The sequence below is a fragment of the Oryza glaberrima genome, chromosome 3 (assembly GCF_000147395.1).
Source record: "Oryza glaberrima chromosome 3, OglaRS2, whole genome shotgun sequence".
Lineage (NCBI taxonomy): Eukaryota > Viridiplantae > Streptophyta > Magnoliopsida > Poales > Poaceae > Oryza > Oryza glaberrima.
Window position 1 is genome coordinate 31,006,586 of NC_068328.1, and position 27,029 is coordinate 31,033,614.

Below are 27,029 nucleotides of genomic sequence, written 5' to 3' on the forward strand. Positions count from 1 at the left end.
GGGCGTTTTTTTGCCCACGGGCCGAGTGGCACCCCAAAAAACCGCGGCAGACGCCACCCCACACGTCGGATCACACGAAGCAACGCGATCATCTCCATCTCCTCCTGGGTCGATCGGTCGCGTGGTCGCCTCCCCTCTCGTCGGCTCCGTCCGTGCAGGCGGCCGTGGAGTCATGGACTTTTCCACAGAGGCGAGCAAAAGATTTCAGCGCGAGATGTGTATGTATCAACCGGGCGCATGCCGTGCGTCGCGTCGCGTCGCGTCCGTCCCCCGCGCGAGGCGGGGCAAGCGAGACGTCCCCGTCTCTCGCTTGTGCCCCCGCCCCGGGATTGATACGATACGCGCGGCGTGGGGTGGGCGCACCGCGCGCTCACCTCTCGCCGTTAATTCCTCCCTCTCCCACCACGTGTTTCTTGTGCTTAACTAGCTTTCGCCGACGCAGTCGCGCGCTTACGTACGTACACCTACGCAAGTACATAGGAGTACGCGATTGGGCAGGCGGGCGGCTCGCCTAACCACACATGGCGGTCGATTGGATCTGGGAGAGGCGCCGGAGAGAGGAGGAATATAATCATCAGTGCGTGCGTGATTCGATCAGTGTGGCCAGCAGCCAGCCTAACCAGTAACCAACCTGCAACCACCCCTCGCCCGTGCCACTGCCGTGCCGTGCCAGTACAAGCTCATCAGTCATCCCGGTTGTGCTGTGCGCGATCGATGCGTGGGCGACGTAGCGTTACGAGCGTTGCGAGCGGCGACGACGACGGCGCGAATCTGAGCCAGCGGTGGTTGCCCGGTTGGCATGAGGCTGGTGAGTGTGGTGAGCTATATAGCAGGGGGTAGCAATTGATAAAGCACCTGCACCTAACTACCTATAACAGAAACAGGGAAAGGTTAATGTTTTTTTGGGGGTTGGTTGGCTACACTGATGAGAGTCTGAAACCTTCCCATCCATCGACCGATCGCCGGCTTCTTTAGTTCCAAGCTACTGTCATGAGACAGAATCTGGTTCGTTACTCGTCGGTGCCGCGCTGTCGCTTCCCTGAAAAAACGCATTGTACCCTTGTTTTTTAATTAGGACAAACTGAAAAGATTATTGCGAAAGCAAGCTTAGCAGTCAGCACCAGGTTACACCTTCATCAGCTAGCTCAGCAGGCATGTCAAGGCTTCAAGCATGGCTATGCTAGCGCTATTATATTTTCTATCCATCAAAACATCAACTTTATTTCATGGCCACACAGCAGATCGAGAACTCGCTTACAGTGCTCTTCTTAAGCAACCTTTGCTTGATTGCCTGAAAGCATACACGTGTCGCCAGCTAGTTGAATTGATTAAACTTGCTGGTCTAGCTGGTTAGGCATACAGTTGTCTGGCCGGTGTAGTAACATTTTCTAGCTAGTTACATGTGACTGATATTGCTCGCCGTATCGGGTGCCACTGAAAACTGCGGGGAGAAGAGTATTGTGACAGCTACAGTCTCCAGCTCTAGCTGCAGCTTGCAAGACTGTCAACATGTGGACGTGCTGCCAACGCTCACAGCTATGTATGTACTACTAGCACACACCTACAAGTACAGCTAGTCGAATGAATTTAGCCATGATGTCTGAAAAACACTTGCTAGCTACTATTTCCAGAAGGAAAAATAAGTGGCGAGAAAAAAAAATGCAATACAACATTACAGCACCAACATTGTAGTGTAGTTAATGGCAATACATACAGCCTAGCTAGTTTTTCTTTCTTGTGGCTCCAGTCTGTATCTAATGATGTATTAGAATCAACCATGCAATGCAACTGTCCCAATTCCCTTCTTGCAGTTTAGTACTTAACTGAAAGACGATTACTTCCCTCCACGATCTGATCGTTCGTTAATTACTCCGACCAAATTTTGTTTGCAATGTAGGGAATACTTGTTCTTCAGGCTGGCAGAATTATTGGATGATCAGGCACACACGAGTTCGTTGCTCTCACACTGTCTGAACCATTCCTTAATCAGAGCCAATTTGCATTCCCGCGTATCTTTCTCATCATGTACAAATCTATATATCATTGTTCTTTCAGATGTAACTGGAAGCTGGATTTTTGTACCATTCAGTGAGCATTCAGACGTGCCACTCCCAAGCTAGCACACGTAGCTACCTGAGCTGTATCAGAAAATGCTAATTTGATAATAGCAACCATACAAATACTAAAGCATATCCACTGTTCATTTGCTTCATGTTTCCAAGATCAAAGAAAGCTCCATTGTTTTCTCTGCATTGCAGAATGTCACAAGACGAACTGCAGCAACCAGGTCAGGTGCAGTGGACGCCGGCGCCGGAAGAGAAGTCGGAGATCGCGGTGCAGTTCTTCACCGCGCCGTACCCTTGCCAGAACGGCCAGCTTGATCACGGCGAGCACCATGCACTAGGTGGCATTGGAGCGTGCAGCTCCGTGCATTGGCAACCTGACCGTGCCACGTGCTACTGGCCGCCGCCTCTCAGTGGGGACGGCGGCGGCGGCAGCGGCAGCGGCAGCTCCGGCACCGGCGAAGGCGGCTACATCGGCGAGCGCTGCTACTACGTCGGCGAGCCCGACGTGCCCATCGGCCTCAACCTCCTCGTCGGCGACAATGACGGCGCCGGAGTAGTACTCCGTGACGCGGCGCCGCAGGCGAAGCGGAGGACTCAGGCCGGCCATGGAGGAGATCTTGGACGGCAGAAGAAGAAAGCTCGAGTTTCAGATAAGGTACGAAACAGCGCAAAAATTCATGGCCAATTGAGAAGATCTACCGTTGTAATTTGCACGTGATTATGCAGCGGAATCAGGAGAGTATGCAGAGCGGCAGCTGCTCCGACAACGAGTCCAATTGCTCCCAAGTGAACCGCCGCAAGGTGGATCGTGTCGCCGGCGGCGGAAACGGGAAGGTTCCGGCTCGCCGGAGGTCGGCGACCATTGCCCAGAGCCTCTATGCAAGGGTAAGCCCAGCATTTCTGGAGCCTTGCAGGTGATTCAATCTTGCATGTTGGAAGTATTGGTTCAGAGTTTTGTTCCATGTAATGCAGAGAAGAAGAGAGAGGATCAATGGGAGGCTCCGGATTTTGCAGAAGCTGGTACCTAATGGAACCAAAGTAAAGAATCGAACTTAATATATGCTCATTTCTAGAGAAAATGAGATAAGTTTCTAGCAGCATTTGACCTGTTACTTCATGGCTGTTCTCAAATATGTTTGCAGGTGGATATCAGCACAATGCTTGAGGAGGCCGTCCATTACGTGAAGTTCTTGCAGCTACAGATCAAGGTAGAAGTCCAAATGTAACATCTCTGCTCTAGCTATGCGTTGTGAATTGTGGTCCTTGTCTTATCACAGAGTTTGTCATGATCAGATGCTTAGCTCTGATGAGCTGTGGATGTACGCACCGATTGTTTACAATGGCATGGACTTGGGAATTGATCTGAATATCTCCCCTCCCCGGTGATGGACTCAACTCAACTTACTACCATCTCAACGAGTTGAAAAGAGGATGAGTGAAGGCTAAGAGAGCAATGTGGATGGCTAAGTATACGCAATCTTTGACACTGACGAAATTACAGACGTAAGGGTTGCCATCTGCCAAAGTCTCATCTTCAAACATGAATGATCAGATCCTATAAAGAAATGCTACCGGAATTCTGGTGTGACATGTTCTCAAAGCTGAGGCCCTTGCTTCCATGCTATAGCAACTAACCAATGCTGTAGCCAATTTATTTCGAGACAAGAAGCAAAGCTCACACAAATACAGGAAGTCAATGCGCATGGCCTTCGTGATTATTCAGTTGATGGTTACACCAAACTTATTCTTGTACGAATTTCCAATGCAACTGATCATTAGCAGCACAGTTGCATCCATGTACTGATGTACCCAAGGGATGCAAAATTAAATGGAGCTGTACACACCTAGAAAAAGTAGAAATCAAGATCCTACCAGACATTGTAACCATGATGTTTCCTGGCACAGTTTGTGTTCCATTGTAGTCTAGCCCCTGTAGTTCTATTGCAAAGTTGCAACTTCAAACTCTGCATCACCTTTGCCTCTAATGTAAGGAAAAAAAAGAGGATAATTTTGCACCATGATAGCGGATTTCCCCCCCTGTTTGCTACAAGGTGAAGCCTATAATAGAGCTTTGATAATGTATTGACGCTGAATTGGCACTCCTCGACCACCACCAACATCACATCTCCTCCAACAACACTGTTAACTTTAGCATATGTCAATGTCACTATATCATCAGTTAACCTGTAGCTTTCAGATACAAAGATTATGCTGTGTACTGCACGGATCACAATGGAGCACGTGAGGCTGAGATCAAACGTGCAAAAATCTAATGCCAAAAAGAACTTCAAAAATACAAAAGAGAACGTGCACATGTCGATCCCCTTTTGCCAACTCTTTATCATTATTACTGGGCCTCAAAAAATCAACAATGATTACATCGTGGTGTGGTTACACAATAGCAAAAACAACACAAGCTACAACTACAACCCTAGTGTCCTATCTGTTGGCAACAATCAGGGCCATTAGTTTAACCTACAGCTAACCCTAAATAATATCTTACAAAGGAAACGCCATCATTTCCTTGAAAACAAACATTACAGGTTTCAGAAGCTATTGCGATCATACCGTGCTGATGTCCTTCGCATGCCCAGTACTTTACAAGACCCAGCGAATGTTCAATTATGATGACTGGCAGTACAGGGATCAGAAGTTAGAGATGGGCTCGCATCCAACAGATTGGGTGGATGGACAGATGATGTGTTTCCGCACCTTAGGTAGGCAGCTCGTCATGCTTCAAGGCGAACAAATTTATTGCTTCCTTTCCATTTGGCCTTGGCAATGGACTAGGCTGATGGTATGCGATAGAAAAGTGCATACTAGGTGTATGGGCCGCAGAGCCAGGACTGGACCTCAAACTCATCGGCGTAGGGGATAAGCTACGAGTTTCCAAATTTGGCAGGGCTGTCAAGCCTACTGCCACCCGATTAGATAATGAACCGGGAGATCTAGCACTGCTTGTTTCACTGGCAGGAAAAAGGAAAGAGATGGCAGGGTTAAGACTTGAGGGTCTCACATAATGCAACTTTCATAGACAAATTAAGCAATAACTCGCTAACAGAGAAAGGTCAACAAGTACTCACCCAGTTGTAATCATATTTTTCCCCCTCATGCATGAAACAATCTTACAGGACTTTTTGTCTCTTGCATTGTGACCGGTATCCTGCCATAACCAGAAAAGTTATACACATGCATGAAACTTGGTACTCAGTACAGCATTCCCGTGAGTGAGAAGCATTCTTACGGTGGATTTAAGTCCAGTGGGAGAATGTAAAGCACTGTGCTGGTTGAAGTTATTCGAATTGTGGACAAATGGATGCTCCAGCAACTTGCTTGCTGTTGGTCTCTCAGCTGGATTTCTTCTGAAGCAGCATCTCAGAAATTCCTTCCCCTCCGGGGATAAACTGTCTGGAATTGACGGATCTTTATGCAACACCTTAAACATTGCAGCAGGCTGTTGCATAGGGAAAATCAGATTTCATCCTAGTGAGAATACAAATACCATGATATAGAAATATATTACTTTTTTTAACGCTCATAATGTTGATCGAGGCAAGGTAACAGATTTGACAGGTTATCATTATTCATTAGATAAAGCCAAGTAATGAAAGATGAGCTATACTAATTATACAAATTCACCTCGTGAAACACATTAATTTGCTAGCAAAAAGAAGGGAAGGTTCCAAACTGTTTACCCCTTCAAGACCACTCCAAGGAGGCTTTCCTGTGAACATCTCAATAATTGTGCAACCTAGACTCCAGATATCCACAGCAAGATCATACCCTACATCTTTGACAAGTGTAGCCTGAACAACCTGCAATATAAGTTGTGCAAGTATGAGTACACCATACACTGATGCGATACATTTCTATTCGGAATAGCAAAAAAGATAAAAGAAACTGCTAATCTAAATAAATACCACTTTGCTGAAGACAGTAGTATGTCTGATGCTAAGGAGGGTGATTCTAAAGTATGAGATATTTTATACAACCATAAACATCAAGGTCCTTTCAGGACACAGGAATTTCATAGGATATTAATAGAAAACAGTTCATTTCGCACAGGAACTGGAGAAGACTCCCATGTTCCAAACCGAGTCTAAGATTTCGGAACCATTGGGAACATTACAAATCAGCTACTCCCTTCGGCTTTTAATGAACAACGCAGTTGACTTTTGGGCATACGTTTGATCATTTATCTTATTCAAAAAATTAACGTAATTATCATTTATTTTGTCGTGATTTGTTTTATCATTAAAAGTACTTTAAGCATGACATCTACTTTTGCATATTGGCACAAAATTTTTTGAATAAGACGAATGGCTAAACGCTTGTCGAAAAGTCAACCGCATCATACATCAAAAAACAGAGGGAGTTTTGACATAATAGTTGTAGTTTATGAAATCTAATAAAAAATACACCATGAAATTTATATGAAGAACAAGCAGTCTCACCTCAGGAGCCATCCAGTATGGAGTTCCCTTCAGTGAAAGATTAGGAGCTGCAGTACTCAACTGAAAAGAAGATAAAAAGGGAAAAATAATTAGAAACGCAGCAAGGTTAAACCTAAAAACTATAAAGTCCACTCACAGAATAACCATATACTCATCAACGGTTGCATCTGGAAAAGCACTCGTAAAAAATAGTAGGGAATACCAATACTGTTTCAAATGAGCCCCGTTTGGATCCCTATACGTTGTGCTGAATTGGAATCTAATTTCCAGTGTTTGAGGTGTTTGACTCCCTCTAGACTTCTAGACTTTGAATCCATGATCTCTTAAAATTCCAGAGGTCTAAGGTGTATAAGACACTTTTGTTTTGTTAAAAACACAAATCAAATGGAATCCGAGCCAGCCGTGTCCCCGTTGCCTTCCCCAGGTGTAAACGTGTAAGGTCTCCAAGTCTGCTGTCTCTCCTCACCTCCTCAGCAGGCTGGCCCCTTCTCCACCATTACAACCTTCCCTTCCTCCACTACTTGTCCCTCTGCCTGGCTTCCAAGCTCTCCCTTGCTTTCATTCATCGTTGCCACCACCAGCACCATAGCCACAGAAAAGCCTGGGTCACTGTCAGCCTTTTCACTCCTTGTTTGACTCTCCCTCCGTCCTCGGCACTCTACCCTCTTGCCCCCCAGCCACTGCTGCCAAGCACCATAAGGAGTATGAAGCACTCTATCAGATCGCCCCCAGCCACATCACGGCTTGAGATGAAGGGGATTGTGTCATGGTATCTGATGTTTTTTTTTTCTTTTGATTACTTTGATTTTGCATCCAATGCAACGCCTAGGTAGGATTCTGGCTATGATCCCAATCTCAACATCCAAACACTTTTTTCTGAGTTGATTCATTGTTATAATTCCACTCATCCAAACATAAATATTTGAATTGGAATCATATTCTAGCCAATTCAAAAATCTACTGGAATCCAAAATGGAGTCCAATTTTTTAAATTTGTGGGATCCAAACAGGACCTTAGTGTCACACCAAACTGTTTCCCTACAAATTAAAGCAGCTGAAAAAGAGAGTTTGTTTTACCAAGTATAGGTTTACATTTATGCATAACAGCTTATGCCCACATATAGTAATGGCATGGTAGTCATTATGCTGGTTATAATTACATAGGCAAATAAATTGCTTGTTTCAGAGCTTAATCATTTTTTAACTGCGCCACAAAATGGATGGACGTATTATTATTGTCTAGAAGGCAGCAATGACAAGATTAATTCAAACAAATCAAACTGGATTACCAACTACTGGATAATTGTAGCATAACACGATGCATCAAGACAACATGAGAAACTCACATGCTTAGCCATTCCAAAGTCAGCCAATTTGACTACACCATTCACATCAACAAGCAAATTTGCTCCTTTGATATCTCTGCAAGAGTATAATGATTTCATTTACATGTGTACTCTTTCAGCATCATGCAGTCCAAAGTTCAAACTAAATAACAAAGGAACTTGAGAAAAAAAATATTTCTCGCAAAGTTGGGCCTAAAAAAGAGTGTGGGGAACACATGAGAAATGACAAAGGGCACAAATACACACACGAGTGGGATCTGAATCAGCTATAAGATGAATGTGGGTACAAATACAAAATAAGCTTGAGAAAACACAAAAACATAAACAAACAATAGAAACCAAAATGGCACAGAAATAGGATGAAGAAATCTCTACATGTAAAAAATAAAAGGAGACCATCTAAAAGAGCTGAACAAAAGGTAAGTTCAAGAAAACTTTCACATAGTGAGATGGCCATTATTAGTTAAACAAATGAAACAGAAAAAAGAGAAAAGGTTACCTATGCATAATCTTCTGACTATGTAAAAAGGCAAGGCCTTTAAGTATATGGCGGGTGAAGCTGCGGATTACTGATTCTGTCATTGCTCCACAATGTTGATTAACATATTTATTAATTGAACCAGGGTGAACATATTCCAGGTATATGTAGAATCGATCTTCAATCTGCAGAGTATCCAGATGATCATTGGATACATTAATAACTAGCGCATAATATCACCTCAATTTGGCACATGAGAACTTACATATTCACTGCCGTAGTACTGCACTATGTTTTCATGCTTGAATTGACTAAGAAATTTTATTTCCTGAAACAAAGTGAGATCCAGTCAAAAAGAGCAAGGGCAGAACTTACATAATCTTTAGATATAATTATAGAAGAGGAGAGTACTCAAGCAGAGTTACAATAACATTATACGACCAAGTTCAAAAAAGTGATGTGCATGCTAGAAACTAATATGTACTTGAGGATAGTAATAATAATATTTAATCCTCAAAGTAAGAGAAAAGGTATTCTGTTGTGGGAAACAGACACATCAGAGAATAGTATTTGATAATACCATCACTGCAGAATAAACATCATCCATCATCTATGTTCTTACAAACTGATACTAATAACACAAGGCCAAACCTGCTCCAATTGCTTGAGAGACTCAGCTGATTTAGCATCATCGGGAATTATGTTGACCTCTTTCATGGCACACAGAGCTCCAGTGTGTCTGTACGTTAGATGCCAGATGAAATGTTCAAACTTTAAGATGATCCAGCAAACATAATGCTATATAAAATGCATTTGCATACCTATTGGCGGCCTCATATACACATCCAAATGTTCCACTGCCAATGAGCTTTCCTTTTTGCCACTGACCAGCCATTGAGGGTGCATCAACTTTTGGAACTGGCTGGTGACTAAAATTCGTCTGCTTTGGGCTTACAGAGGCGGGTGGGAGGGGTAATGGATGGAAATTTACACTCCCATTGCCCTCAGGACGAGAAACATGGTTCTCCAGGAACAACTTTGGATGCATTGGTGAAGGAGGTGCACTTGGGTTTTTTGATCTTAGAACAGGGCTTCTCAATGGACTGGAGCGAGGAGATCGCTCCTGACTACCCATAATTTTTTCAGGTGACGCACAACGAGGTGAAGATCCATATAGATCAGGAGACCAGACTGACTGTGCTGACGATAAATTGGCACCTTGGGTGGATGTTGCAGTGGACAAAAAGTCTACACTACTCAGTCTTCGAGGACTCTGTACAGGGCTTGAAAATCCACTGCTTGGAGCACTTTTAGCGGGTATGTTCAATCTGAATGTCAATGTTTCAGCTGAGCTCTTATCCTGTAATTTCTCTTTAAATGCCTTCCTCCGTTGTCCACAGGTAATCCCATTTGTGCCATTTGATCGCAAGTCACCATGCTCAGGGTTTTTTTGCACCGTTTTAGCCATCACTCTATATTCAGAAACATAAAATCATCAGAATCACTAGTAATACAGAACTGCACCGCGTTTCCAGGGAACATGAAACGTTTTCTGAACATGGAATAATCTAATCAGTGTGTAATGGAGCTTACAGATAATTCAAAAGGAAGCATAGGGAAAGTTGAAAAGCATAGAGATGCACTATTGGAATGTTTTTTTCATTATCTCCAGTATCAATGTAACATTGCTATTGGTATGAGATATGTGCACAATGTTTTTGTAACAATTCACAGGCTTGTTAAATCTTTATTTTTGCTTTATCTTAGCAACTTCATGTAAATCCAGTTCAACCAAATCAAGTTACACTGACTTTGTTATTGTCAAAATCCTAGTATCCTCCTACTAGCTATTAAGTTCATAGAAAAGCAAAATTAACTTGGTAAAGTGTTATCCAGCTGGACCCTATGAAGTACAGCAGAAGTCTTAAACCCTTTTAACTCTATTTAGTCAAAACCCTGTAACAGTGGCAAAGAATATCCTCCTTGGTCTCTGAATCCCTGGGCATTTTTATTTCACAATTTGCTTAAATTATTCTCATCCACAACAAAGATTCTGCCATCTTAAGTGTTCAAATGCCACTGCTACTGCGGCATGAATGAACAGTGTTATACCTTCTTAGATGGCTGGCAAAGCAGCAATCCCAATTTGGCTCAGAAATGCTAAATCAGTGCGAGCGGACATCATAGCTAACTAGCTAACAGCCTAACACACTATCCTTTTGATGATTCAATAGCAAGAACTAATTAACTTGGCAGAGTTCGTACTTGGTCAGCTACGCAAGGAAGAATCTAAAGTAATAACACTTGAAAAACTCTGAAGTAATAAACACTTGAAAATCATCACCTCGGAAACAACGATGCTCTGTCGCTCCCGATCTCGGAAACCCCGAGCAAGTTCGACTCCACGGCCGACCCGTTGCAGTCTCCTTCGAATAGCTTGGGCGACGGGAGGGGTCTCCCGGAGCCGCGGCAGGGCGAGTCCCCCTCATCGGGCAGGGGCAGCGGGTGCGGCAGCAGCACGGGAGACGACGACGACCTCGGCGGCGCCACCTCCATGTTACTCGCGGTCCTCGAGATCGGCGTGGAGCTCGCGGTCAGGAGGCCGAACCCCACCGAATCCCTACTGGAGGGGCACGACGAGGGCGCGGCGGGCGAGGGGGAGGAATCCAGCCCGAGCGCCGAGACCCCGACCTCGATGTCGTCGACGTGCCGCAGCCGCCTCTGCCTGGTCAACCGCGGCTGCGGATCACTCCCCCCACCCCAACCAAACCCCACCACATCCCGGCGGCGGCTGGGGACACCGCCGCCTCCGCCGCCGCCAACGCGGGAGGTCGAGGCCCGCGCCGGGGACGCGGGCGTGGACGCGGACGCGGACGAAGAGGACGGGGACGGGGAAGGGGAGACCGAGCGCTTCCACCACCGCATCGGCGAAGGCGAGCGAATCCTTACCTGGAGGAGCAGCGCGAAACCCTAGTGATCACAGTGGCAATGGCGATGTGAGGGGTGGAGGCGGATGAGGAGAGGGGGATCGGAGACGAAGACGACGACGACGACCCCCGCCATTTGGGCGAATTTTTTTTTCCCTCTCCGCTTCTCGGGAGTCGGTTTTGCTGTTGATGTTTTTTTTTTTTCTTCCGCTCTTTCTTTCCCGGGGTTTGGTCTATCGGCGAGGGGGGCCACGCGGCTTTGAGGAAGAAGTCCAGCAAAGTCAATGTCTCCGATGCACATCAAGTACACTGCACACGGCTCCCTTTCCGTTCCGTTTCGTTTTTTCTTTTGGGGATTTTGCTTCGCTCTTTCCTTCCGCTTGTGTCGAGGTCTTTTTCCAAGAGTAATAATACTAACAGTTTACACTTGTGTCTAGTATACTTCTGATGTAATCACATGGATGTAGCGATAAATACTTTTGGGTGTTAATGAAACACTGATTGTTTCAGGCTAGTACTTTAGTGGTACCGAGTTTGTGTCCGAAACACTCTAATGAAAGCTTAAACCTAGTTACTCTCTCCGGATTGATAATACTTGTTATTTTGGATAAAAGCATGGTCTTAAAAAAACAACTTTGACCATTATTTTCTATCATAATATATAAAAAAGTATTAATAAATATATGATCTTATTAAAATACTTTTTAAGACTAATCTATATATGTGGTCACCATATTTGAAAGATAAATATTTTGAAAATGAATCATAATCAAATATTCTAAAGTTTGATCTCACCCTTATCCAAAACGACAAGTATTATCAGCCCGGAGGGAGCACTGTATTCTTTTTACATTGATTTTTGTGCTGAAAGCACGTGATTCAACTATGTCTTGCTAATTTCTTTATCTACTACCAGCTCCTATATTACTACTAGTTGACAACTTACATGTAAAAATAAAATGATATCACCAGCATCATTATTGACCGTTCCCTAAAAAAAAGCATCATTATTGACCATGACTCATTGAGAGTGCCATTAAGATGCCAACAATCTCTATAATCCTAGGTTACATTTTTGTATTTTTTTTTTAAATTTTTCGGGGAACATTCATATATGTTGCTCTACAATATTTTCCTATAAAGAGACTTTCTATGTAACATGTACAATTTATTATTGATAAACTCCGACATGTATACATATGGTACAAAATACTACTCCCTCCGTTTCATATTGTAAAACTTTTTAGCATTGCCCATATTCATATAGATGTTAGTAAATCTAGATAGACAGATATACCTAGATTCTGCCTATATTCATATAGATATTAATGAATCTAGACACACATATATATACCTAGATTCATTAACATCTATATGAATATGAACAATACTAGAAAGTCTTACATTGTAAAATAGGGAAAGTACATATTACTATCATCCATTTTATCACACCATCTGTGAGAGCGAGCGTAAGAAAACTTCTAGTGGGCTTGACTATGGCGAGTCATTTGTTGGCATAGTAGTAGCTATTTGCATCTTTATACTTAGATCCTCGTATACTCCCTCCATCTATTTTTGACAGGCATATTTTCAAATCTGAAAAATTTACTTTTGATAGGCATATTTTAATCTAATCACCTATCCTCTAAATGACTTTCTCGAATTTAATGTGTGATTTTCCATTCTTCTACATAAGATTGGCTACATAGACATTGAGAAATGTAAATATTAATGAATTGCTTATTTACGAGGAATAACTAGTAGCATGTTTAAATGGATGATAAGTAGAATTACTTATTCTTGGTTATTGTGCCAAGATGAAATAAAACTATCAAAATTAGATGGAGGGAGTATATAACACTGTAACTTGTAAAGCGTAAATTTATGGCTTCTTTGAAACACATAGTTTTTAAACATTAAACACCGATATAGGGTACTCGAGTGCCTTACACCTTAAATTCTGCTAATAGAAAAACTACAATGACGACTATTTGAGGCGCTTCTTTGGAACGTGTGAACTACAAAATATAAGGACAGAAAAGGCATAAGGGTATTCCCAACCCAATGACTAGGATGGTGTCTATAGCATTAAATAAGTTGCCACCTAGGATAAAAAATGATGTGGCAAGTGAATAAATGAGAAAAGAGAAGGAAACCATGTCTTGCATGAGACATGGTTTCTACACAACATCCAAGACATCATGTGAGATAAGTAGCATTAAATTGAAGTATGGAATAGTGGTGTTTGTATTGGAAGAGTAGTGTATAGTACTAGTTTCTTGATGATGTGGAGTTTATGAAAATCATGTCTAGTGTTATGGGTTGGGACTGCCCTAAAAACATCATACATATACAATTGTTGTAACAGGAGGCAAACACCATCCCCCATTCAACTGAAACACTCTCCCAATACTAACCAAGGATTTTTTTTTTACTTAAGACAAATACTTTTCAACCCCTTATGATATGAAAAATACTGTTCACCCATTTGTGTTAGACAAACAGAAGATATCCGGGCAACACGTTGCAAAGCCTAGCTTGGAAAATAGTATTCAAATTCGTCGCAATAGGAAAATACTATTCGACAATGGAGAAATGAGCTTGATGGTCACACCATCGAGTAGGGATTATTCTCTTAGAAATATCATAGGGACCACTTCAACCACTTCTGCAAGCTAGCACCAGTAGCTTTGGGGCACTTGAATTACAACTACACCTTAGAATTCCTAGTTCATCTCATATTGGGGGTAGGTGGGGAAAATAGTACTTCTCTATATATCCCCGATTTATCGGTGACCCGGTGTCTTGACAATAAATTTTTAGGATATGTAAACACATGAATTAACCGAACAAAATTTGCAAAAATTCAAGAGGGAAATATTATTGTAGTAGAGTTGAGAGGAGATGAAGATAGAAAGTGCTTTGGACTTCTCAAAGTAAGATGGTGTTCGTTTCTATTGAAAATAAGGATGAAGTTGGGGTACGAAAAACAAGAAAGTCATTAGCGTATGATTAGTTGAGTTTTAATTATTACAAACTTGAAAAATGAATTATCATTTAGTTTTCGCACGAAATACACCAGTAACGGCTTGAAAAGCATGCTAACAAAAAATGGAGATAAAAGTTGTACCTTAACCAAAGGCAAAACATGAGATTTGAGCTCACGTTTGAAATCATGAAAATAATGAAAGAAAATAATGAAGGAAAATAATGATTTTAGTGAAAATTTGCTAGCACAATCCTATAGTCCAAATGACAAGATACTTTTATTCTAAAGGAGCCCTTGGATGGAGTGGAAGAGAAACATAAGAATTAAACGAGAGATTGTCAAAAATGATTTTTTCTGACTTATTGGACCTCATGTTGGAAACCCTCCAAAATCCTATTATTTTAGACAATCCTGTAGAATTTCAAATAAATTTAGAAATACTATTTTTTTATTCAAAAGAATCATATATAAACCTTTCATATACAATAATCAAATCCTTTGAAATTTTTCAAAGATATATTTTTTTCCATACGAGCCCTTTCTTCCAAACCATCCAAGCGAAGGGGGGGGGGGGGGGGGGGGGGGTGCGTGGGGGAGAAGGCAAAAAACCCTCGCAGAACATGTGAAGGCGTGGTTGGGCCAGGCGCCCCCAGAAAACCCAAATTTCAGCCCACGCAAAACCAAAACCAGGCGACCGAGGTAGCGAGCGAGCCCCCTCCACCCACCCGTGCGCCACGGCCGCAGTGACAGAGCCGAGCGAGACGAGACCCAGACCGAGCGAGCGAGCAGGCGGGCGGCGCGGCGATGGTGTCGGACTCGGAGCTGGTGGAGCGGCTGCGGGAGGTGCTGCGGTCGTCCGACCTTAACACCACCACTACCGCCATCCTGCGCCGCCGCCTCGAGGAGGACTTCGGCGTCGACCTCTCCGACAAGAAGCTCTTCATCCGCGAGCAGGTCGACCTCCTCCTCTCCGAGGTCGCCGGCAAGGCCGAGCAGGAGGAGGCGGAGGTGCCCAAGGAGGAGGAGCCCGAGACCGGGGCGGAGGCCGCGGGTGGAGAGCCAGGGGGCGCTGAAGGGGAGGGGGAAGAAGAGGAGGAGGAAGAGGAAGAGGAGGAGGAGGAGGAGGAGGAGGAGGAGGAAGACAGTAGCGGCAGCCGGAAGAAGCGGCGGTGAGGGGCTTTTTCGCTCTCCATCTCTCTCTCGCTGCACTCGATGCGTTCTGTAGGGTCCTCTGGGCGCGCCTGCCTCGTCGATTTGTCGGAAAATGTGGCTGCTCTGTGCGTTCCGTGCCTGGTGTTCGATGCGAGCAGTGCTGGAGATTTGGGGGCTTTCGTGCGTGATGATTTGATCTTTGCTCGGAGGGTTCTGGGGTTGCATTACATCCTAAGTTTTTTTGTTACTACAAAAGCAAAGCAGTTCTCTAGTTGGGGAAATGCCTTATTGGTCTGCTTGGTGATGTGATTTTGTCCAAATTAGTGAGCTATTGCAAAGATTTCCTTGCATTTGGTATTGCTAGTTACATCTGTGCGAAGTCGATTCGCTCTAGCTGTTCATTGCTGTAACTCGCTAGGCATTTTTTGGGTGATATTGTGCTGATTTCGCAGGATGTTCTGATTGATTTGCTGGGTCTGGCTGTTACTCTTCGAGAAGGGCGTTAGTTTTGTGCTTTAGGTGACCTACTTCCGTTCAGTTGTTGTGTTTATGGAGTATTTATGCGGTTGTGCCTGTTGTTTTTTGGTGGGTTTTAGGTTGCATAATGCTAGTTAGGAACTTAGGATGGTCTAATGCTTAGGTTCGTGGTAGGTTGATGTGTATGTGAGTTTTGCTGGGCCGCAACTGGATGCAACTTTTGTTTATGGTTACTACAACATCCTGCTGCAGTTATTTCTGCACTTCCAACTTTCCGAGTTATTCTTGATTGCAAGGAAGACAGTCACAGACCACACCACGCAAGCATATCACATTCACACACTGAACTGCACACCATAGCATATGCCTAAACTGATGAAGACTAGGGAATAATCCGTAGACCTAACAAAATTCATACCAAGCTCCATCTTGTGTGTACATTAATTTGGTTCACCTGGTAGGTTCTGATATTTAATGGAGTGGAGGCTATGATCTTTACTTATGCTAAAATTTAGTGAATATTCTATACTTGATAATTGCTGCAAAATATTCACAATCAATGGAGATGATGCGGTGATTTTACTCCTCAGTCCTTACCATTTCACCCACTTACTAGCTCAGGGACATCCCCATAGAACTGAACTCATTCTTTGTGCACTTGGTAGTAATAGTATGTTACACCGAAGTCTTGACAATTCAGGCCTTTTATCTGCACTCAAATGTTTTATCTGTTTTTTGGTTGCATGTCCTTGGTGGCTCCAGTTAGGATCTACCATGTAAACCTGTGGAAAAGTGGCAAACTGTTAGTGATTTATGTGTTGCCACGTGCTTTCATGTTACTTGGCACTCGTTTGATAGAATGTGGTGGTGTATAGGCTGACTAATATTTGTGTAGGTAGAGGAAACTTACTGGCTGGATTGAACTAAACAGGGTTTATTGAATTACGTCTGCTAAACTTCCTAGTTAGTAGGTTGGGTATTTTCTGCTCCTATTTCAGTGCTCTAATAATATTTGAAAGATGTTGAAATTATTTACTTTGATTTTTTTGCTGCTCAGATGTCTTGAAATATTTTCAGTGTTATGGAGCAGTCACCTTTAGTTCCTCTCTGTCAGGACATGGTTTTGCTATGATGAATTGAAGGGTAGATTTAGGTTTCATTGTTTCTGTTACAAGCTATGGTTTCAGATTATAATGAAATATCTTGGACAGTCCGAGACAATAAAGGAAAATCTGAGCTGATATGTGTGAGAAGATGCTAGCTGTAATCAGTTGGTATTTGTTACTGTTAATCCCTGATAGATTTGTTGAGTTCTAACACTATTAGGTTTATTATAGAGGGACTTTCATATGCCTTTTTCGTTGAACTGTTGCTAACAACTACTCCCTCTGTCCCATAAAAAACCAACCTAGTACTGGATGTGACACATCCTAGTACTACGAATCTGGACATACCTCTGTCCAGATTCGTTGTACTAGAATGTGTCACATCCCGTCCTAGATTCGTTTTTTTCGGGACGGAGGGAGTAATGCATGCTGTTATTCTTATGTTGTGCTTTGGAGCTGTACTCCTGCCTGACTCATGAGATTGAGTGGCAAAGTGACTTATCATCATTGTAGATATATTTATGCAATGTTCTTTGAGCATGTCTTAGCTATTAAAGAGTTTTAAGTAATATGTTTTCCTTTCTGAATGGTCACACTATACTCAAAGAGTTTATTTATTTTTATCAATGACAATAGATCAGATGGAGCCAATACTGATGGCAAGAGAAAAGGTGGTGGCTTCACCAAATTATGTAGCATTTCCCCAACGCTTCAAGAGTTTGTTGGTGCCTCTGAGTTAGCTAGGACAGAGGTAACACCACTTGCTAATTATGGACATTTCTTAATACTTCATCAGATGAATGATAGAGTAGTTGATCGTGAAAAGGATGTAGGGTGGCGTTTTTCTTGATTTCTTTAATCTTGTGCTTATGTACCTTCAGGTAGTCAAGAAGCTTTGGGCATATATCCGAGAAAATAACTTGCAAGACCCAAGCAATAAGAGGAAGATTCTGTGTGATGAGAGATTGAAGAAGATCTTCAATGTCAACTCCATCGATATGTTCCAAATGAATAAAGCATTGACGAAACACATATGGCCATTGAATTCTGATGGTCTCTTTCTCTTTCTCTCCCCTGCCCCCCCCCTCTCTCTCTCTATATACACACGCGCTCGCGCACAAACACAGGAAGAAAATGGGCACACACTGTGGTCCAACTTATTACAGTGCAATTTTCAGTATACTTTCCTCAACAAGTTACCATCATCTGGCCCTTGCTTATTACATAGAGATATGTGTACTAACCCAAACAGGAAGTACATAGAACCTGCTGTTTCATGTTAATTTACTCCTGACTAGGTTGCTGATGTTGCAATATTCTTTTATTTTTCTACTAGGATAAAATTTCTGATCACTGATGAATACACTACAACACAGAATTGTGCGCGGGCACTGCAGTACATAATAAGGTTTTTGAAATCTGAGCATGGAGGTAGTAGAATTTTTTTGCAGTGAAGTGGTGAGAGAAAGTAAACAAGAAAACGCAGAAAGAAAAAAATGACCATTAAGTAAAGGAATACGCCAAACACAAAAGCTCATGTTAAAAAAGTTTAATGATATTAGGATTTTATTTGTTGAAGTAACCTGGGCTTGACCTAGGTTGTGGCTGTATAAGTCACTCAGTCAGAGTTCTTGCAGGAGTCCAATGGGCACCTAAGTGACTTAGATGTCGACCAGGAAGGTGTCTTTGGGTTCTTATGTTTTGTGCCAATAGGTTCGTTTTATTTCTTGCTTATGACTTTTTTTTTTTGTTTTACTTAGTTTTGTTTGAAAGATTACACTAGCCCTTAAATTGTTCGAGTAAGAAGCTGGACCATAAATATTTTTCATCTTTCTTATGAGTCCAGTTCCTATTGTTTCTGTTATTTGTAACAGCACTACAGCTGCTGGCATGCCTTCGCATGATTGCATCCCAGTTCAGAGCAGCATAAGGAACCATATACACTAAGTTCCAATCCATATAACCTCCAAGTGGGCAGGTGCTCACAAAATGCTGTTTTACATACTCAGCAATAAACAATCATATTTACTGTAAAGCTCACTGCGATCTTAGTGTTTCTTCTAGACTAAGCTGGACATCTTTTACTACCTGAATTGTGTTAACATTATGTGATGAAACCACAAGGGAGAATCTGTACAGCACCCATTTCTTTTGCTGCTAGCTTACCCAAACAACATATTTAAAGAAGACCGAATATCTTGTCCATTTTCACTCTTTGGTTTGTGTGGTCAAGATCAGTATAGGCCTTCATCAATACAAGAATGTATTTGTTGATAAGTCATGTACTCATGTACCTAATTGTAATTATGTACTTAATTGATGTCTTGTTATGGGGCCTTCAATGCTTGCTAATTTCCTGGCCAGCTTGTGCTTATTGCCTAGGTAGCCCTCTGCCATTTAACATTCTTAAAAGGAGTAAATGGTGTCGGTGGTTACATGCCACATAATTAGCTTCTTTGCTGATTGAACTAACTCTAGTGTACTACTCTGCCAGATCTAGCTCTGAGTACGTATTCTGATACCTTATGGTTTTTCAGGTCCTGTGACCTCTGCCTCACCTGAGAGATCAACACCCAAAGAGAAGCCTCAAAAGAGAGAAAGAAATGAAGGTTAGAAAAATTTTAATTAATTCTCCTACAACCATGATTTTCTGTTCTCATAATGTTGTCATTGGAATTTCCTATCAGGGAAGAAGCAAAAAGGTGGTTCTTCTGGGTCTGGATCTGGTTTTCTTGTGCCCCTTCAACTTTCGGATGATTTAGTGAAATTCATTGGCACTGGTGAGAGTATGCTTTCGCGATCTGATGTTGTGAAAAGAATGTGGGACTATATAAAAGAGAATAAATTACAGGTAAATATTTTCCCCCTTGATATTGATGTACTTGTTTGTTAATCTGTTCAAGGCTTTATGATACTTTGGACATCCTTATGGTGCGACATGCAATTTTTACTGTCAAATTTTATATGAAAATGTTAGTAAATGTTAAAGCATGCTATCTTATGAAGTCATTTTTCATGAGAGATCTATTTGTTATCATTTTTGTATTACCAATCTAATAGTTTTTTTTTTACATATTACTACTCGAGTTAGAGAAGGTTTTGTTATTACTATTTTTGCAGGGAGAGTTAGAAAAGTTTGATCGCATGCTTTTTTGAAACATCAGACTCCCTCAGTTGCAAAATGTAGTTATTTCTGAAGTTCTAATTTGTCCCATAATTTAGCTATTCCTCCACCTACCCCCTCGTCTCAACCAATCACAACCATCTCCCATTTAATTTCTCCACCTACTTTTTCTTCTCAACCACACAATCTTCCACCATTCAATTTTACCTACTTCCTTAATTCCTGCGAAAATCTCTCGAAATGCTTACATTTTGGACGGAGGGAATATATATATATATATATATATATATATATATATATATATATATATATATATATATATATAAAATACAATATTGGTTTCAATATACTTAGTGGCTTACGCTACTGATTGATTTAACAGCACATGGGAAGGGTTGCCTTGAAATGTAATGAAGAAAAACTCACTGGACGATTCAATCCTGTGGATGTATTAAAAATTTTGCTTATTTCAAATGTTTGAATGTTTCTTATTTGTTTAGTCTACTGGGCTTGTATTATATTGGACGACCCCGTGCATGGTTAATGGGGCATTTATTTGGAGTAAGTAATATATAAGATTGTGGTATATATGTTTGAACCCGTCACAGCCATACAATGTTGCCCTGTTAAGGCTAACAATTAGTTGGTACTACAATGTATAGTGCCTTTACTACCCTGGACTGGACCACATGCAAGCACTCTGTAGATTCTAACTATATTTTGTTCGCATGACAACACATACAAACTACCTCAGTAGATGATCAAGTATATTGTCAAACTGAGATATATAGCGCTGGTAACGGCAGTGAGATCCTACAGCCTTGGAAAAGTGTAAACGCAGATAACTCTATTTTATGCTGGTCTGGTATACTTGTCTACTTGTTTCTAAGTTACTACAGTTGTCACCAGCCTCTGGAATGACACTTCCAATCGATAGTTTTGTTTTGAGACGTATCATTATTACATCGGTTTTTCAGTGTCACCAATCCAGACCTGAACTTTTGGTTGTCTCAATTGTTGTAACAAAACTCTTGCATTTGTTTGTTGCATGCACCTGTTAATACTTGGGAGGTTGCAAGTATTGGAATTAACCGAGTACTGAAACTTTCCTATATTGTGCTGATCCCTTTTAGCTATAGCAAATCTGACACATCAAACTTAATTGTTTTCTTCCTTTATTGTTTTCGTGGAAGGATCCTTCTGACCGGAGGAAAATAATATGTGACGAGAAGCTGAAGGATCTATTGCAAGTTGAATCATTCAATGGCTTTACTGTTTCGAAGCTGCTTGCTCCCCATTTCACCAAGACAAAGTAGTGACTTGCACCATCCAGATCTGCCAAACCCAGAAGGATGGGTAATTTTGTTTTGCAGAATGTGTAACATGAAACTGTTAGGGAACTATGTGAGAAATGTGGAATTTTAACTTGTGGGTGGGATCTCCTTCCGAAATCAACAGTAGGTTCCTAAAAATCTAATGAAGTCTGCATCTGTTGACTAACCATTTCGCTCTCCCAAAAAGATTGTAGGGACATAAAAATTACGCTTTAGATCTTCTGTGCATTCTTGCTGAGCTATTGGTCTGCCATATTATGCTGTGGGGTGAGGATAAGATTGCTTGTCTCCACAATGAGACTAGTGCTTATGGCGCCAGAAAGGCAAAAGGATATGGCACGAGCATTCCTCCGAAGACTGCAGATTGCAGGGGTTGTGAATTGGGGCTTGGACGTTGCATCGAGTCTTTCACTTTTGTGGCCGCTTTATGTGTTTGCACTGTTTTTGCACTATAGGTGGTTCCTCCATTTCTGTGGGAAAGGCCACAGCCACACGTGTGTAGGTCACTCACATTCATTTAAGCTGCTTCTGCTGCTATTAAGGGGGTGTTTGGGAAGTAGGGACTAAAGTTTAGCCCCTCTCATGAAAATATAAGTTCCTATGGGAGGGACTAAAATTTTTATGAGCCTCCTTCCCAAACACCACCTAATATTGCTCGTTATTACACACATTTCATGAGAGATGCAGCATCAAATGCTTCGTTTTAACTCTCTGGCTGTGCATAGTTGCTTCATCCATGCAAAGGCGATTAGAATCTGGTTATTTCCGGTCAAGTGATGATTGTGTGAATCTGATCAGCTCGACACGATTCTGTTTCTCCTCCAGCCAACTGTGGCATCGTTCGCTGTCTCCTTCGGCACTTGTCGCCGTCAGGCGGTGGTTGCAGCGCTACGTCCGTCCATGTGAAGTGGGCTCCCTCCGATGGAACCGTGGGATCCTCGTGCCCCTTCTCTGCAATCCAATATTCCTAACGCCATATTTAGCGACGATTATTGCTAGATTTATGTATCAATCAGTGCTACGGTTTCTTCCAAAACAAAAATGTTTGTGATGTATCAAATTATTGCTAGATTTTTGTGATGTAGTATCAAATTTGTTTAAAAAATGATTTCAGTAATCAACTGTCAAAATCGCAGCAGCCCCAGCACAGTTTGCTACTAGTGAGCCGTGACAAGATTCTTGACAGGAAGCAGTAGTGGTACCACTTGAGAAATGCGAGGAAGAGACGCTGTAAAGCATCTCTCGGCGAACGCCCCCGGTGGTGGCGTCGCTGTTACGAGCACGCGGATTCTAGTTGGCGTCCAAATCGCCAAAGATTGGGAGCAGATTCCGTCCAACCCAGCCGAACCAGAGCCTGAGCGTGAATCATATTTTCGCAGGGGGAAAACTAGAGAAAGATCGGGCGAAAGATTGGTTCCGGGTGCCGTGTGGCCCGTGCTCCGGTCCCTGTCGCGCAGATGGCCCCCGATTCGTTCCATTTGCATGATGATGCCCTTCTTTTTTCATTGGGAAAATTAAGTTAGCCACGGCCGCAAATATTTCAGATTCTCATAGGCTTCTGTGCTCCACAGGTCATTTTATTTCCCGGCTGTGTTGACAGTGCCTCGTCTGAAAGGAAAAATTGTCAAATTTTCTCTGGTTGTACGGTAATTCGTACTGTGATCTGTTTTTAATGTTTTGAGGGTGCTAGCTTAATCATGGTCAAACGTTATGATGTCAGTGTTGTGAGCCGTGGGATTAACCTAACATCCCGTGATAGCGAGGAAGATACGCATTACGCATGTGATATTTTCCCCTTTTGCCTCCGCTCTGGTGGTTGCTCTTCCTATCTCTGATCCTTCCCAAAATTGAAGGGGGAAAAAAAGAAAAGAAGAAACAATCATCACGACATACACACAAGCTATTGGGATACCACTTCACAGAAAATGTCCAGTAGTGGGACTGTGCGAGCTCCAAAGGAGCTCCAAATTGATTCACGCGGTGTAGTATTTACTATCCATTTTTTACTTTTCCTTGTTTTTATTATGTTTTCATTTCTATATGTGAAGATTTATCGCATGCGATATTTTTTTCCTTATTTATCTATACTGCCTAGTATAGGCAGTATGAGGTAGTTTGTGCGTATATGTGTGGAGTGGTGTTGTACTATATGGCCTCTTAAAATTTCAATAATCATACCAGTTACTTTCTCTTTAATTGGTGAATTTGCACCAAGCCACCAACTAGGCAACTACTGCAAAAGAGGGAAGATATCAAGAAAAAAAAATCTGGGACCAGACTGACAGGAAGGAGGCGAGGTCAAAGCAAACATCTTTAGCAGCAGATAGGTAGAGATAAGGATAATGCTAACGCAGCTCGACGTGTTGGTGTGCGCCGTGGAGAATTGATATCGTTTGCCGGCTTGCTCATCTCCTGCAAAAGTCAAAGCCTTTTATAAAAAAAGAAAAAGGAGAAGAAAAAAAAGCTTTAAAACTTGCAATTGGCTAAGCAAGACTTTTATCCCACTTTTGGTGGCCCTCATTTGCATGAAACGAGTTCTAGTGCAGTACATGTGTACTTGCTTGGTGCCTGTTCTGATGTTCTCCACGTGATTGAAGAAAAAAAAGAATTTCGAAGGTCAAACATTTCTTAATTGTTTGAGTAATTAGTGTGGTTGATCTGATGGAGAGAATTGGAACAAACAAAATCCAATGCCTTTTGCATTTGGAAAACTAGCTGAAAAATTCACACTGATGTAGTAGAGAAAAAAGAAATGCATTCCGTTATGTGAACACAATGTACTCTTATTCTCATCCATGACATTATTTCTATGTATTCAACTACTATTCTTTCACTCTGACTAGCTTTTTTTGGGGGTATAACTTCGTCAATGGACTTGACTTTTACTACTATATGTTATCATGTTTATATTATCTCTTGCTAGAGAATATTTGTGGATCTAATCTCAAGATTCTGGATGGTTGAGATAATATAATGTCATTGAGAGGAGAAGATCATGCTGAAACTAGCTACTAGTCCATTGACAATCCTGGTCAGACGTTAATTTTCTGAGCAAATCACTCAAGCTCAAGCAAATAAATACTAATAAAAAATGCTTATAGAATTGCATTGCTCTCTTGGATACCGGGATATTTGTGTGGACGTTAGGACCAGGCTGTCATCGAACACGCAGAGATGAAGACTAGAAAAATGCCATGTTGTTCTAGAAGATTCCTTCGCCTTGTCCAGGCAAGGATGAGCCATTCCCACGTAAGCCCTGAGATAGTAGTATTAGGTACGATTACGAATGCAACTTCTCCTTCCCAACCTTGTTAGGGTTTGTCACTGCCTTCTTCTCTTTTGCTACTCATCTAGGAATGGTATAGTAAAACACAAAGAATTGCATGCACCTGTTAAAGATTTGGTCGTTTGTTGTGGCTAAGATTCGTCTGGTATTGTACTGCCAAGTACTAACACTTGGAGTTGATAATATCCCAAGAAGAAAAAGGCTATAGATACAAAACCTTTTCTTACTAAATTTTTAGTACCACTGATGTTATGCAAGTAAATCTATATTTTCTATAACTCACACATTAAAATCAAATTGTTCAGAGCTGTGCTTGTAAAATTTTGTTCTTTTACGTATAATAGAGAATTAGATATCTCTCAATATATTACCATAAAAACTATAACAAATGCTACACTAATACAGGATAACCCAACCTCTCAATAATTCGGAAGCACCACAAAATTCTAGCAATCCGTTTCAAAATTTGATTTTAAAAAGGTCTTCGGAGATGCTAATAGAATAGGGAATGTGTGTGTTTTCATATAGTTGAAGTATGCGCACGTACATAAACATATGTGTATGTAATGTACTGTGTTTTGTAAAAAAATAAAAAGTTCAAAATGGAAAATATCAGTATGTGACCCCTGTTGCTGACTTGAGGCCACTCTGTGGGGCTGAGACGCCTCTGAACAAATAGCAAGCGGATGGGACCAAGCTACCCCGGCCAGGTAGCCATCGCCCAAAAGGCATCAAATTCCATTGATGCAATTGGAGGGGAGGAGTAAAGAGCACTTAGCCAAGCAGGGAATCCAATTCAGCACTACCAAATAATGCTCTCTTTTGGACGGAGAAGTCCATGCATGATTCATCTTGTGCCTTTGCTTCTGGGGCCTCTCCTTGTCCTATCACCTGGCTTCCTTCTTTTTGGTGTGGTGCATGCCTGAAAGTTGAAAGACGAGATTCCTCAGCTCGCACATCCAAAGTGCTCTCCTTTTGTTCGCTTCAGAATCCAACGTTGTCAAGATGGGGGAATTACATGTGCTAGCTTGGATTCCCTCTACTGCGTACTATTGTTCTCGTCAAGCATCAATCCTGGGGTTAAGAGTGTATCTCTAGAAAATGAGGGACCAAAACTCCAAACGGAAATTTCGGGATTTAAAAAGTTTTTTTTTTCTGAACTTGAGGATATGTTTGCCAACTTTGTGTGAATTCATTTTTTGCCAGATTTGTTTGAATTTATCACTCGTTTTTACCAAATTTATTTGAATTCAGACTTGATCGGCTTGAACTCGCAGTTATAATTAGTCAAGCTGAGCTAGGCTTTTAGCCCGTAAGCTTAACAATCGAACTTGCTAGCTGCTCGCTTTTCTCAATAGAAAAAAAATCACATCTTTATATACTTGGTGCTCCTCTTAACTACTTCCTCCGTTTAACAATGTAAATCATTATAGCATTTTCCACATTTATATTAATGTTAATGAATCTAGATATATATATTTGTAGTTATTTATATTGTTAAACGGACGTAGTAGTAGTTATTTACATCCAAATTATTTGTGTTTAGTGGGTTCTATCTATTATTATGTTAATATACAATAAGATGGTGAATTTAAAATTATAAAGGTGATATAAGTGGGATATAACTCGTTAACAAGCTGGCTCGCAAGCCGAACATAACTAGACTTATAACTTATCAAGTTTAACTAGCCCAACCGAACTGGCTCGTCAACCAACTCTAACGGTGAGAAGGAATGACTCAATGTGAATCTTATTAATGAATAAAAATTGAAAATATATTGTTCATTTTATTTTTTTTTAGGAATATTCGGAATGTAATTTTTTTTCATAAATATACCATCGGTCTCGCACAAACGTCGCGGGCGGTATCGCACGGGCGCGAGACCGTGCGGTCTCACAGAAAGGAAAAGAAAGACCAAACGGTCTCACTCAAGCAATCAGCGATACTGGTGCCATGACGATTTAAGTAGTGATTAATTATCCTAATCAATCAATTAATCGATAATTGAGATAATTAATTACTAATTATTATTATTAGTTAATTGTTTATTAAGTAATTAATCACTAATCAAATGGAGCCGTTGGACAGTGTTGCTATTTGATTTGGCGAGACCATTTGGTTTCGCTCTTCCATTCCACGAGACTTGTCGTGCGAGACCGTGTGGTCTCACACTTTCACTGCGCGATACCACCTGCGACGTGCAACGGTTGTGCGTAAAAAAATTACATCCCGAATATTTCTAAGAAAAAATTAAATGAATAGTATATTTTTAAATTTAATTATCTTATT

General features: G+C 41.6%; 3 protein-coding genes across 3 annotated transcripts; 2 read left to right on the plus strand and 1 right to left on the minus strand.

Annotated features, from left to right (window-relative positions):
• The first annotated feature begins 2,115 nt into the window (after positions 1 to 2,115).
• On the plus strand, positions 2,116 to 4,371 carry LOC127767286 (transcription factor BHLH089-like). Its single transcript, XM_052292564.1, has 5 exons — positions 2,116 to 2,721; positions 2,793 to 2,951; positions 3,039 to 3,104; positions 3,209 to 3,274; positions 3,360 to 4,371. The coding sequence occupies exons 1-5, from the start codon at positions 2,212 to 2,214 to the stop codon at positions 3,450 to 3,452; spliced, it is 894 nt and encodes a 297-aa protein (XP_052148524.1). The 5' UTR covers positions 2,116 to 2,211; the 3' UTR covers positions 3,453 to 4,371.
• A 20-nt stretch (positions 4,372 to 4,391) lies between these two features.
• On the minus strand, positions 4,392 to 11,507 carry LOC127767284 (mitogen-activated protein kinase kinase kinase 5-like). The gene is made up of 12 exons (XM_052292563.1): positions 10,689 to 11,507; positions 9,166 to 9,816; positions 8,996 to 9,083; positions 8,610 to 8,672; positions 8,366 to 8,529; positions 7,867 to 7,942; positions 6,521 to 6,580; positions 5,762 to 5,881; positions 5,311 to 5,520; positions 5,150 to 5,229; positions 4,779 to 5,032; positions 4,392 to 4,697 (listed from the first exon to the last, which is right to left on the minus strand). The coding sequence occupies exons 1-11, from the start codon at positions 11,267 to 11,269 to the stop codon at positions 4,780 to 4,782; spliced, it is 2,346 nt and encodes a 781-aa protein (XP_052148523.1). The 5' UTR covers positions 11,270 to 11,507; the 3' UTR covers positions 4,392 to 4,697; position 4,779.
• Positions 11,508 to 14,931: 3,424 nt separating this feature from the next.
• On the plus strand, positions 14,932 to 21,681 carry LOC127767577 (upstream activation factor subunit spp27-like). Its single transcript, XM_052292958.1, has 6 exons — positions 14,932 to 15,429; positions 17,632 to 17,746; positions 17,877 to 18,048; positions 19,533 to 19,604; positions 19,683 to 19,846; positions 21,313 to 21,681. The coding sequence occupies exons 1-6, from the start codon at positions 15,065 to 15,067 to the stop codon at positions 21,433 to 21,435; spliced, it is 1,011 nt and encodes a 336-aa protein (XP_052148918.1). The 5' UTR covers positions 14,932 to 15,064; the 3' UTR covers positions 21,436 to 21,681.
• The last annotated feature ends 5,348 nt before the right edge of the window (positions 21,682 to 27,029 follow it).